Genomic DNA, 13504 nt, shown 5'->3' with positions numbered 1-13504 from the left:
ATGAATATAGAGATAGTTGTGTGTTATGTTTCAGTGAGACTTGGCTAAGCGATGCAATGTATGATGAGAGTCTTTCCACACCTGGCTTTGGCACACCATTAAGACTTGATAGAGACCAACAAGCCACGGGGAAATCAACCGGTGGAGGATTATGTATATATATTAACACCAAGTGGTGTAGACAACATATTATTAGACACACAATCAATTCTCCAAACATAGAACTATTATCAGTTTCTTTAAGACCTCTATATTTACCACGAGAGTTTGGGCAACTATTTTTATGTCTAGTGTATATTCCTCCTGATGCAGATTATAAAGCAGCTGCAGATGTGATATATCATCATGTACAAGAACTTGAAGCAGCGTCCCCAGATACTCCCAAACTTATTCTGGTTCTTGAATTACACAAGTGTTAATTGTTGCAAAGCAGCTTTACATGAGAAGATGTAGAGGAGAACACAGAAAATCAATAGATAATATAAGTAGTAGAGAAAGCGGTTAAACCGTACAAGCGAGCATATTAATAATGTAACGTATACAGTAAAGTGCTAAGATAAGCCAAAGTTGGCTGACTCTCCCTGGGACTAAAAACCCTCTAGGAAAAAACCCAATGGGAAAAAGTCCTAGAAGGACAAAAACCCTTGGGAGGAATTAATATATATTTATATATATATATATATATATATATATATATATATATATATATATATATATATATATATATATATATATATATATATATATATATATATATATATATATATATATATATAGAAACGGTAGGGATAGGAGGCGGGTAAGCGAATTAAACTGGTTTAGCCGGTGGTCGTTGGTCGGGCATCGGCTGGTCATCACGTTGAAGGACAGCCAGTGGATCAGTGATGCAATGATCTTTACAGCAACAGGAACTGGGTCTGTTTGTCTCATGGTCCTCGTGGTCGAGGACGAGACAGGGAGAGAAAAACTGAATTCTATTAGCGTAGGGGCCGTTCGCATGTAATGCAAGTGTCAAACATTATAGTGGTTCAAGTCAGCTCGGTTCCAGAATGGCTAACTATTGCGGCAATAGTATATTACCCATATGAGGTATGTGAGTGCTTTGTTCTAGACAAACTAACTACTGCGGGAAATGTACATTTACTGGACATTTTATGTGAATGCTTTGTTAAAGAAGAATGTCTATAGTTTAGATTTAAATTGATCGACTGTGTCTGGTACTCGAACATTATTTGGTAAATCATTCCAGAGCTTAGGGGCCAAGTAGGAAAAGGATCTACCACCTTTAGACACTTTTGATATTCTAGGGATAATTAAGTGACCAGAATTTTGTGAGCGCAGTTTACGTGATGGATTGTATTCTGATAGTAGTTCTTTAATATACGAGGGCGCTAGGCCATTTAAGGCTTTGTAGGTGATTAGTAATATTTTAAATTGTATGCGATATTTAACTGGTAGCCAGTGTAAAGATGCCAGAATTGGACTGATGTGGTCATACTTTTTAGATCGAGTAAGCACTCTTGCGGCGGCCCTTTGAACCAGCTGTAGCTTGTTTACCTGATTTGCATGGCATCCCCCGAGTAACGAGTTACAATAGTCTATTCTAGGGGTCATAAAAGCATGGATAAGCTTTTCTGCGTCTGATGCAGACAGCATATGGCGTATTTTGAGATATTTCTAAGCTGGAAGAATGCTGTCCGGCAGATGTTGGCGATATGACTATCGAAAGATAGATTGCTGTCGAACATTACGCCTAAATTCTTAACCGTGGAAGATGGCACCACCGTGCAGCCATCTATGGGCAACTTGTAATCTGACATATTATGTTTGTAGCGATTCGGTTCAATAATAAGTATCTGTGTGTGATTGGAGTTGAGCATAAGACAGTTTTGTGCCCTCCAGTCCCTAAGATCACTCAGGCAGTCTGTTAGCTTAGAAAACTGGTGGGTTTCGCTAGGATGCGACGAGATGTATAGCTGGATATCATACTCATAGCAGTGAAAACTTATGTTATGTTTCCTGATAATATCTCCCAGAGGTAACATATATAACGAGAATAGGATAGGGCCTAGAACTGATCCCTGAGGTACGCCGCATTTAACCGGGGAGTGATATGACTCTTCCTCATTTACATAAACAAAGTGATATCGATTGGTTAGATACGATCTGAACCAGGCTAACGCCTGACCACTGATGCCAACATAGTTTTCTAGTTTATTGAGTAAGATTGTGTGATCTATTGTGTCAAAGGCTGCACTAAGGTCTAGTAATATAAGGATTGAGATTTCACCACGATCGGATGTTAATAGGAGGTCATTTGTAACGGCTGCTTCCTGTCATCTGCACTACCCCACTATCAACAATATGTGAAATGTGCCACGCGTGGCTCAAAAACACTTGATCTATGCTATGGCAACATAAGAAATGCTTATAAAGCAGTCAACAAACAAGCGATAGGTGGGTCAGATCATAACACTGTGTTTTTATTGCCCTCTTATCGACAAAAACTTAAAAGGGAAAAACCTAAAATCGCATCAGTGCGTGTGTGGGATGATGACAGTGTGACCGCTCTGCAGGGCTGTTTTGACTGCACGGAGTGGAGTGTTTTTGACTGTGTAGATGTTGATGACCATGTAGATGTTGTCACGTCATATATTAACTTTTGTGTTGACAATGTGATCCCGACAAAACGTGTGAAACAGTTTTCTAATTCAAAACCCTGGATTACAACTGAAATTAAAAAACTGTTAGTGGATAAAGAAAGAGCCTTTAAAGCAAATGACAGGTGTGGAGGGAAGCTGATTCAGAGGGAAATACAGATGAAAATTAAACAGGGTAAGAGACAATATAAAGATAAAGTTGAAAAACAACTTAAAGAAAATAACTCTCGTATGGCGTGGATGGGTATTAAAACTATTATAGGTCAAAACCATCTCCACTCTGACACTCCGGTACATTCAGTCGAACAAGCAAATGCCCTGAATGAACATTTTGCGAGATGGGAGAGTGACTTGCCACCTACACCAATCAGCTTTGATGGAACAGCAAGTGCATCAATCAGGGTAAGCTGTGAGGAAGTAGTGCGGATCTTCTCCCATATAAGGACGCGGAAAGCTGCTGGCCCTGACAGGCTGGAAGGCACCGTCCTAAAAGAACAACTGAGCCCAGTGTTTAAAGGACTGTTTCAGAAATCACTTGACACACACAAAGTCCCAAAGATATGGAAAATAGCAGAAATCTTACCGCTCTCTAAGAAACCCAAACCTGTTGGATTGAATGATTTTAGACCAGTGGCACTCACTTCTGTAGCCATGAAGTGCTTTGAGTGGATTATTTTAACTCATCTCAAAATACAAACCCAAGCTCACATGGACACATTACAGTTTGCTTATAGAGAGAAAAGGGGTGTGGAAGATGCTGTTACAACTCTCCTAAATGGAATTTACAAACACCTTGAAACACCGGCTTCTTATGTACGCATCCTGTTTGCAGACTTCTCCTCAGCTTTTAATACCATCCAGTCACACATATTAATAGAGAAGCTGACAAGCATGGGGGTAAACCTCACTCTTTTAAAGTGGATTCAGGACTTTTTAACAGGCAGACAACAGTATGTGAGGGCGGGTCATGGTCGGTCAAGAACTATTGTGACAAACACAGGGTACCACAAGGATGTGTTTTATCACCATTGTTATTTATTTTATATACTAATGACTGTGTCAGTCACCATTCCAACTGTTCACTGATTTAGTTTGCAGATGATGCGGCTTTAGTCGGTTTTTAACAAATAACAATGAACTGGATTACAGGACGGAGGTCGACCAATTCCATGAATCGTGCAATCAAAATTCATTAATTTTAAACATTTCTAAAACAAAAGAAATGGTGATTGATTTTAGGAAAAGGCACCATCCACTGCAACCATTTACTATTCAAGGGACTGTCATTGAGACTGTGATGGAATATAAGTATCTGGGCACTATTATTGATTATAAACTCAACTGGTCTGCCAACACACTAGCAAGATACTCAAAAGCACAGCAGCGGCTCTATTTTTTAAGGAAATTGCGTAGTTTTAATGCAGACACAACAACTTTGACATTGTTTTATTTAACATTTATTCAGAGTGTAGTGTCTTTTGCCATCCAGTGCTGGGGGGGAGGTCTTTCTGTCCAGAACAGGAATATGCTGGATAAGGTGACTAAAATGGGCAGAAAAATTACTGGATCCGATGTTAAAACCATCTCCAATCTTACAGACCAGTACACCCTCAATCTGGCATTGAGGATCCTGGATGATCCATCCCACCCACTTTTCTTAGAGTTCATTTTACTCCCATCTGGATGTAGATTTCGAATGCCATCAACAAAAACGAAACGTGCCATTACATCATTTGTTCCGAGGAGCATTCAGTTACTGAACAGATCAGACAGAGGCACAAAAAACAATTTTTTATAGACATTTTTAATTAGCTATCGATTTATTTAGATATTGGACTTATTGTATGCCACTATTATTGCTATTATTGTTGTCTTGTGTTGTTTATGTTTTGTCTTTTTATGTTTGCAATGTTGTTGGATGTTTGTTAATGTGGCTTCCTTGAGTGCAGAACAAATTCCCTTCGGGGCAATAAAGGTTTCAATCAATCAATTGATTAGAAGGAGAAGCCTGTTCCACTAGCGGAGGCATGCTCGCGCTTTGGAATGGCGAATAATGGAAGAAGGGAGCAGAGGAAGAAAATAGGGTGTCCGGGCTTGTGCCGCTAGCGGAGCCATGCTCACGCTGCAAGGTCACCATGCGTTGCCGATGGCTGTTGCTGATGATCCAAAGCATGGTCCGGCTGTGCTGGAGACTGTAACATCTACTCTAGAGCAAGGGTCTAAGCAAAGCACATTCTATTAATAATCAATTGTAATATTTATTTATTACATATTTTTATATTAGCATGGATTGGTTTACGTATGTTAACATTTCAAACAATACTAAAACATATTAACAAGTAAAACAACAACAAAAAAATTTGAGTAGACTATATCAAAAAGTTGCCCTCCAGATTGTTTTATCCATTGTGGTAGCCCTAACAAAAAGTTTGGAGACCCATGGTCTAGAGCTTCTGAAGACTGCAGAGGATCTTTGCAGATTCAAACTGTGACTTATATATGGCTTGCCTTTGTCCTGATTGGGTAGATATGATGATTACTGATTGAGGACAGCTGGTGGTACTAGAGTATTTGTTGATTACTGATTATAGACAGCTGGAAGTACTTAAGTGGTTTATTTGACGTACTCCTCCTGAACTACGTTAATAAAACATAAATTTAAATTTTGCAAATCAGTGCTGCCTTGATAGCCTGGTAGAGTAATAATTTGAATAAAAAATTCTTTGTATTGCATATACGTCTCCAACGCGGCCATCCGCATGTAGCCGCGGGGAGTATACTTGGAAAGCTGCACGGACGCATGTGTGTGCGAGCCGGACGCGGACATTGAAAAAAGTATACTGGGCTCGTAAGCCTGCACCTGGGTTCTCTCCCTCTCTCCTACCTGGAGAATCATAACAGTTGGGGTTAGAGGCAGGGTTTGGGGTGGGATTTCATAATTGTTATGATAATCGATATGTTATGATATGTTTTTGTACGATTCACTTTGTATAAACATTTATAAGAATTACCGAACTAATAAAATACGTACAAATTCTATCAGATCAGACTGATATGTCTTTTGGCGCTTTTCCATTTCATAGTCTGTTTCATAGTGTCAGCTCACTTCACTTGCTTGGTTAGCTTTTCCATTGAGTTTAATACCACTTCTGAGTGGGTGGGGTTATAGGCGTGCCACTCAATCCTTACGTTTGCCCATTTTTCCTGCTTCTAACACATTAACTATGAGGAAAATCACTTGCAAAAATTGGCGACTTTGCCAAGGGTCAAATTCTGATAGCTAGATGACTGGGTAAGAGCATCTCCAAAACTGGAGATCTTGTGGGGTGTTCCCGGTCTGCAGTGGTCAGTACCCATCAAAAGTTTTCGAAGGAATAAAAAGCAGTGAACGGCCAACAGGGTCATGGGCGGCCAAGGCTCATTGATGCATGTGGCCCTTACGAAAATTAACCATGGTTTTATTTCAGTAAAAGTGTAGTAACCATGTTTTTTTGTGTGTGTATTGATTACTTTCAGCAAACTATGGTTTTTGAAAACCATGGTTGTCAAAACCATGGTTATTTTGTGGTTACCATGGTTTTACTACAGCAATTATATTTTTTTGGTTTTACTGTAGTAAAACCATGGTTAGTTTTTGTAAGGGGGGAGTACAGTAAAACAGAAAAAAGTATACCTGCAATTTTAAACTAATGGCTTATAATAGACCCTATACTTAAAATCACTCTTTTTCTTCCTTCTTAGACAACCAATAAATCACGGTCTTCAAAAAAGTTTGTCATACATACGCACAACTGCGACAATGTCATCAAATGTCAACAGATTCACGCCCACTTTTAGGGGGAAACAAACCGCCATACAGTATCAAGGAAGTGGTTGTGTGGTTAACTCTTCACAGCACAGACAGACAAACATTACTGAACAATATTATCTCAATAATAATTTATTGACATCTCAAGCTTGATTAGAAAGCAGGGCACTAGCAACCTTAAATATACAGTTTAAGTTATGTAAGCAGTTCTGTCTTGTGTTTCCCTAGTCATGCATTTTACTTTGAAGTCTTTTCATTCTCTGTCATGTCTGTAGTCTTTTGTAGATCTTTTGTTCATTGGTCCCTGTGTTGTAGAGCCGGACAGTAACGGAGTACATTTATTTAAGTACAATACTTAAGGATCATTTTGAAGGAGTAGGCTACTCATGACTGTACTCATGTATATTTGAGAGGCAAACATTGTACTCTTAACGCCACTACATTTTTATTCATAACCGTAAGTAACCATACTTCTGTAATTTTACTTAAGTAGACATCTGACTGCAGTACTTTTACTTGAGTAAAATTAAGCAAGGGGTTTCTGTACTTTTATTCAGGTAATGAAGCTGTATACTCTGTCCGCCTCTGGTTGATTGTTTCCCAGGGGTGTCTTGTTATCTTGTTAACCCATATGTATATATGTGTTTCAGTTGTCCTTTGTCGAGTATTATTTAAGTGTAATGTTTGTTCCGTTCCCTGGATTGTCTTGTCTAAACCCTTACCTGGATTTGGATCCACTGCCTACACTTGCTTCATTACAGCTTCCCACAATTCCAATATTTGACAACTTATCATGATCATTGTGTTATTTTAGATAACTGCTGGGCTGTCTTAGTGTATGTCTGTTATCAATTAGCCCAGGCTACCTGCCATCTTTATCCATATCTTGCTGGATCATGAATTACGTATGTAAAGCTAAGCCAGGCTAGTTGTATGGCTGGACAGAAAAGAGCACTTAGAACGCTAAATATAAAGACATAATATATACATTTAAAGATGTTTCCTTTCAAATACGAAGTATATAAAATAATTTACTGTTTTCCCTGTAGCCTCGATAAGGTACGAGTAAATATCTGGTTAAGACACCTCTGGCCACTGGGTTGCGTTATACAAATTTGACGCTGGGAGAATGAAGGGACATGTTTTTAAATTGACCAAATTAAGTTTGTGGGTGTATCTTATACACTCTATGGCAGGCTGGGTGGACATATAATGAATTGACATGTTTAATCTGAGTGATTTCTTAAGTTATTCACGTCGGCCGGGTGTGTACGAACATTGCTTTGTGCCACTATTTTGTATGGTAGTCTAAGGTCTAGAAGTAGGGGCGGTGACGAAGATGATGATTAAGTTCCCGGATGTCCCTGCTGAAAAAAACAGCATCAAACCAGCATGGGAATTATGCTGGTCTATGCTGGTTTAGCTGGTGGTCACTAGCATACCAGCAACAAAACACAACACATGCTGGTATGACCAGCATGGGATGCTGGTGCTAATGCTGGTTTAGCTGGTGCTAATGCTGGTTTGGTGCTGGTTTAGCTGGTGCTAATGCTGGTGCTGATGCTGGTTTGATGCTGGTTTAGCTGGTGTTCACTAGCAAACCAGCACCAAAACACAACATATGCTGGTTTTGCTGGTATGCTGTTTTTTTCAGCAGGGGTGCCTGTACACCTGTGCGCCTCCTCACTGAGATAAAAGTTTTTGTATTTTTTTCTCAAAGTTGCTCTTAGATTGAAATGCTCTTAATCTAAGACTCCTACATAGATGTTTTTAAGATAAATAAGAAGATCTCTGAGAGGATTGTAAGAAGCTTTACAAATTCTTGCCCTGATCTAGTTTTTAACTTTACACACACAACAAAAACATGGGAGGAGCTTTGACACCACAGGTGTGACAGCTTTCAGTAAAAGTGATCAACAGCCTACAAACCTTTAAACTCTGTCTCTTCAAGAAAGAAGATATTTGAGACTTTTAAAGCTTTACATGAACACATCTGAAACTCATTCACAGGTAACATGATGAAAATATATGAGAAATTTCTCTGAACAAGTTTCTAATGTTAGTGTTTTGGTTGAGTAGGGTTTGTGTCTAACTAAGGTTATTAGATAAAGTCTGGGTAATGCATGAGTTAAACTGGATAAACTAGTTTGATCTACACTGAAATGTTAAGATTTGGTTTAAATTTTGTATAATTAGTTTAATTGTAAAACAGAGTTTGTTGTTTGCTGTCAGTATGTTTCCATCCACCTGTTTTTGTGCGCATTTTGGAGTATCGCATAAAATAAATGCTGGATGAAAACACCAAGATAAACATCAATTCAAAAAATGCACATAATAAACGTATGCGCTCAATTAAGTTGAATACATTTCTTATCTGATAAAAAAATGTGCATGAACAACAATGGAAAAACTTAAATTTAACCAAATTAATCATTAGATGCGCATCAAAAATGTCACATGACGGTTATGTGCAGTGACATAACTGCACTAACCAGCTTACAGAACTCAATGCACAGCTTCAAAAATGGGGTTTAGGAATTTCTGAAATGAAAAGTATGGTAAAGGTAAAGTAGCAAGTGTAGCATGCTACGGGTCAGTGCTTCACATCTAAATTATGACTAAAAGTTTGAAATGTGACAAAACCATGCTGTTACGCATCATCACACTATTTTTAGTGGGTATACAGAAATCCTTAACAGTTCCTAGTGGGTATACGGCGTATACCTGCGTATCACGTAGACTACACCACTGGACATGCTGTATAATATGATTTGTGTTGTAATTGTTTGCTGAAAAGCTTTAAAGAGAAGACGAACAATGGCAGAATCTTCACCAACATCCCTAAAACCAAGACAGACCAGAAGAAACAGTACGAGTAAACCTCCACGTAAGTCAGTGAGACAAAATAAATCAATAAATACTTGAAACACATTATTATGTGAAATCTTATCATTGTTTTTCTTTCTCGTATGATCAGAAACATACAACCTATAATTAATAAATGTTGATGATTTCTCTCTGTGTTTTTCAGTTCTGTCTGAAGGGCTTCGGTGTTGTATGTGTTTGGATGTGTTCAATGATCCAGTCAGCACTCCATGTGGACACAACTTCTGCAGGATCTGTCTGAAACAGTGCTGGGACAACAGTCAGATCTACAGCTGTCCATACTGTAAAGAAACATTCAGTAAAAGACCAGAACTCAACATCAACACAACACTTAGAGAGATCACACTGATCTTTAAAGAAAAGTTCAGTCTGAGAAGTTCCGAAGTCCTTTGTGACATCTGTGATGAAAGAAAACTGAAAGCCCTGAAGTCCTGCCTAACATGTCAGGCATCTTACTGTGAAACTCACCTGGAGCCTCACCAGAGAGTCCTTAACTTTAAGAAACACAAACTGCTGGATTCTGTGGAGAATATAAATGACTACATATGTGAGAAACATGAGAGACCTCTGGAGCTCTTCTGTAGAGATGATCAGACATGTGTTTGTGTGTTTTGTACTCTTGAAGATCACAAGAATCACAACACTGTTCCTCTAGAGGAGGAGAGTAAAGAGAAGAAGGTACGAGTTCATAACAACATTAATACATGCTTTATTCATCTGTTATACATATTCAAACAACATGATCTTTTGTCAGAAGATGATCAAATGTGTCTGTCTATAGACTCAACTGATGAAGACACAGACAGACATTCAGCAGATGATCCAGAAGAGAATCAAGAAGATTCAAGACATCAAACACTCAGCAGAACTCAGAAAAGTATTTAATGGATGATAATGTTTTGATTTGTCTTATAAATAAAGGTGATGAATTGTAATGAAAAACTGATTTCTCAGAGAAGCAGAGAGCAGGAGAAAGCAGCGAGTGATGAGCTCTTCGGTGATCTGATCAGATCCATTGAGAGATGTCAGACTGAGCTGCTGGAGATGATGGAGGAGAAACAGAAAGCAGCAGAGAAACATGATGAAGATCTCATTAAAGATCTGGAGCAGGAGATCACTGAGCTGAAGTGGAGAGACAGTGAACTGAAGAAGATCACACAAGATCATCTTCATCTCATACAGGTCAATCTCTCTCTCTCTCTCTTTCTCTCTCTCTCTGTCATGCTGATGTATTTCTCATCTCTCTTTCTCTCCTGCTGTAGATTGACCCATCATCCCTGTACAGAGCTCCAGACATGAAGAACTGGTCTGAGATCAGTATGAAGACTCATGTGAGTGTGGAGACTCTGAGGAGAGCTCTGACTCAACTACAGGAGACTCTCAATGAGAAACTCACACAAACTGGTAAGTGAACATTAGTCATCAAAACTGGAAGATAGTTTGTTTGTTTTTTAGAAAAATGTGTCATCAAATTAAGTAAATGGTTGTTACTTTAATTGCATTCCATTTAATTTTTTAGGGGTTGAATTTTCATATTTTTTTACTTTACTATATCGTAACATGGTCATTGCATTGGAACTTTTCTCCTTCATCATTCATTTTTTACTTTTTAAAAGTTTTTGTTTTATTTATAGTTTTGCTCTTTTCCCAAACCCAAAGTGTTAATCTTAAAATAAAAAAAATGTTTGAAATGTAAACAAACTTTATTATTTTAAAAGAAAGAGTAGTGATGTACATATGAGTTAGATTTAGTACACTGTAAAAAAATCCGTAGAAATTGCAGCTGGGTTGCCGGTAATTTACCGTAGATTTACATTTGTGTTATTTACTGGCAAGAGTTTGTTCAAAGTTAAATGAACAGTAAACATTTACAAGTCTTTGTCTTTACAGAGTAAAACTAAAAAAACAGCATCAAGCAAAACATTCTGGGAAACAAAATCTGAAGCAAAAAACAGAAAAAGGTTGATGATGATTTCTGGTTCCCTGAAATTATTGTACAGTTTTATTCTGTACAGATAAAGACTTGTTAATATTTAAAATTTATTTAACTTTGAACAAACTCTTGCCAGTAAATAACATAAATGTAAATCTACGGTAAATTACCGGCAACCCAGCTGCAATAACATTGAAATTTCTATGGGATTTTTTTTACAGTGTAAATATGAGTCTTGCAAGAATGCAAAAAAAAAAAAACATTTGTTTGCTTTTCATTTTTTCCTCAGTCATTTATTTCTTTGTTATTTCCCCCTCTGTTTAATGTTTATAAAGTTTTAGAAAAATGACAAAATGCAGATAAAATGAATTTGCATGCACATCCACTAGAGATTGTACTCAAAACCTCAAAAAGTCGACATGTAACTGGCTATAACTGCAAATATAAAGAAATCATCCGCTATAGAAATATAGTTACTGATTCTTGTTATCTGTCAGTGTTTTTAAGTTTCTTCTGTAAACTCTTGCTGATGTTTTATTGTGATTTGTGTTGACAGAGTTGATAAGGATGCAGCAGTATGCAGGTACAATGTCTGATCTACACTCTTCTCTCACATTCACTAACAAGAGTACTTTACATACACAAACTCATCTCTACTATTATAAACGCATCAACATCTTTATATTGTCATTCATATTCTCTCATCTCTCTCTCAGTGGATGTGACTCTGGATCCTGATACAGCTCATTCATATCTCATCCTGTCTGAAGATAGAAAACAAGTGAGAACTGGAGACAATGAGCAAAAACTCCCAGATAATCCAGAGAGATTTAATCCGTGTTCCTGTGTCCTGGGAAAAGAGGGATTCACCTCAGGGAGATTTTATTTTGAGGTTCAGGTGAAGGACAAAACTGAATGGGATTTAGGAGTGGTCAGAGAATCTATTAACAGAAAGGGATTGATCACAGGGACTCCTCAGAATGGATTCTGGACTGTGTGTCTGAGGAATGAGAATGAATATAAAGCCTGTGCTGATCCTGATGTCTCTCTGTGTCTGAAAGTGAAACCACAGAAGGTCGGGGTGTTTGTGGATTATGAGGAGGGTTTGGTTTGTTTTTATGATGTAGAGTCCAGGTCTCATATCTACTCTTTCACTGATCAAACTTTCACTGAGAAACTCTTTCCTTACTTTTGCCCATGTAATAATGATAAAGGTAAAAATTCAGCTCCTCTGATCATCTCACCTGTTCATTACAACAAATAAATTCACATCCAGAATATAAAATACTAAATTAAAGGTTTCTAAAAGCTGAAAACTAAGAATAAGAATACAATAAATACGCATTTCCTCTTTTTCTAATGATAATATGTAAACTTATGAACAGAAAACTTGAACTCAACATTACTTGTACAGTACAGTATTTGTGAAATGAAATAAAATGATATAACAAAGTTAATTCAACAGTTTTTTTTGGTTTGTTTTTGTATTGAGGTTGAAAGATGTTGGACATTACTCAGTAAATGTTAGGTGAACCTCAGATGTTGAAATATAAATAAGTTTTCTCTACCTCAGATATACAGCGCAAAAAATTATCAGAAGTTTTTATTTGTGGTCTAATGAGTTTCATTCATTCATTCATTCATAAAATGCACATTATTACACATCTATAATTTGCAAAAAAATAGGGTACATATGGATTTACTAAAACCAATAAACAATAAATAATATCAAAACCTCTTTTTATTGACATATTTATCAGTGCATTCATTTAATCATTGTTTAGTCTTCTGTATTAAAGGTCAACTGTGTAGACTTTTAACAACATCTAGTGGTGAGATTGTGAATTGTAGAAACATGACAGTGTGAAATGGCAACATGTAAGGGAACCCGCCGGTGTATGTAGATAAAAACATTTCATTATAAAGTAATAAAAATGATACAGTCCATTATGTATGGTCTTTATAATATAGTTTTGTAGATTATTTTGCATTTCTGTCAAGAGATCCTTCTAAAAATGACACACTGCACCTTTAATTTACCAGACAAGTGAATATAAATCTGTCATGAATGACTGAACTCAAATGCAGGGTGCAGTAAACCATTTTATTAAAACACTCAAGGGCAACTAGCAAGGGAAAACGCGGTCTCAAGAGCAAGGCTCAATGGCATAATGCAAACCAGGTGGAGCCAGTCAACGAGCTGGAGGGCAGAGTGAA

The 13504-nt window shown here is 37.4% G+C and overlaps 1 protein-coding gene across 1 annotated transcript; it reads left to right on the top strand.

The window, feature by feature from the left end:
- The first annotated feature begins 8801 nt into the window (after positions 1-8801).
- On the top strand, positions 8802-12750 carry LOC129453599 (E3 ubiquitin-protein ligase TRIM39). The gene is made up of 7 exons (XM_073859202.1): positions 8802-9355; positions 9500-10032; positions 10136-10231; positions 10309-10536; positions 10617-10758; positions 11844-11870; positions 12004-12750. The coding sequence occupies exons 1-7, from the start codon at positions 9286-9288 to the stop codon at positions 12549-12551; spliced, it is 1644 nt and encodes a 547-aa protein (XP_073715303.1). The 5' UTR covers positions 8802-9285; the 3' UTR covers positions 12552-12750.
- Positions 12751-13504: the final 754 nt, after the last annotated feature.

This window comes from Misgurnus anguillicaudatus, chromosome 21 (assembly GCF_027580225.2).
Source record: "Misgurnus anguillicaudatus chromosome 21, ASM2758022v2, whole genome shotgun sequence".
Taxonomy (NCBI): domain Eukaryota; kingdom Metazoa; phylum Chordata; class Actinopteri; order Cypriniformes; family Cobitidae; genus Misgurnus; species Misgurnus anguillicaudatus.
Note: the sequence above shows the minus strand (reverse complement) of the source record. Positions and strands in the feature narration are given on the sequence as shown.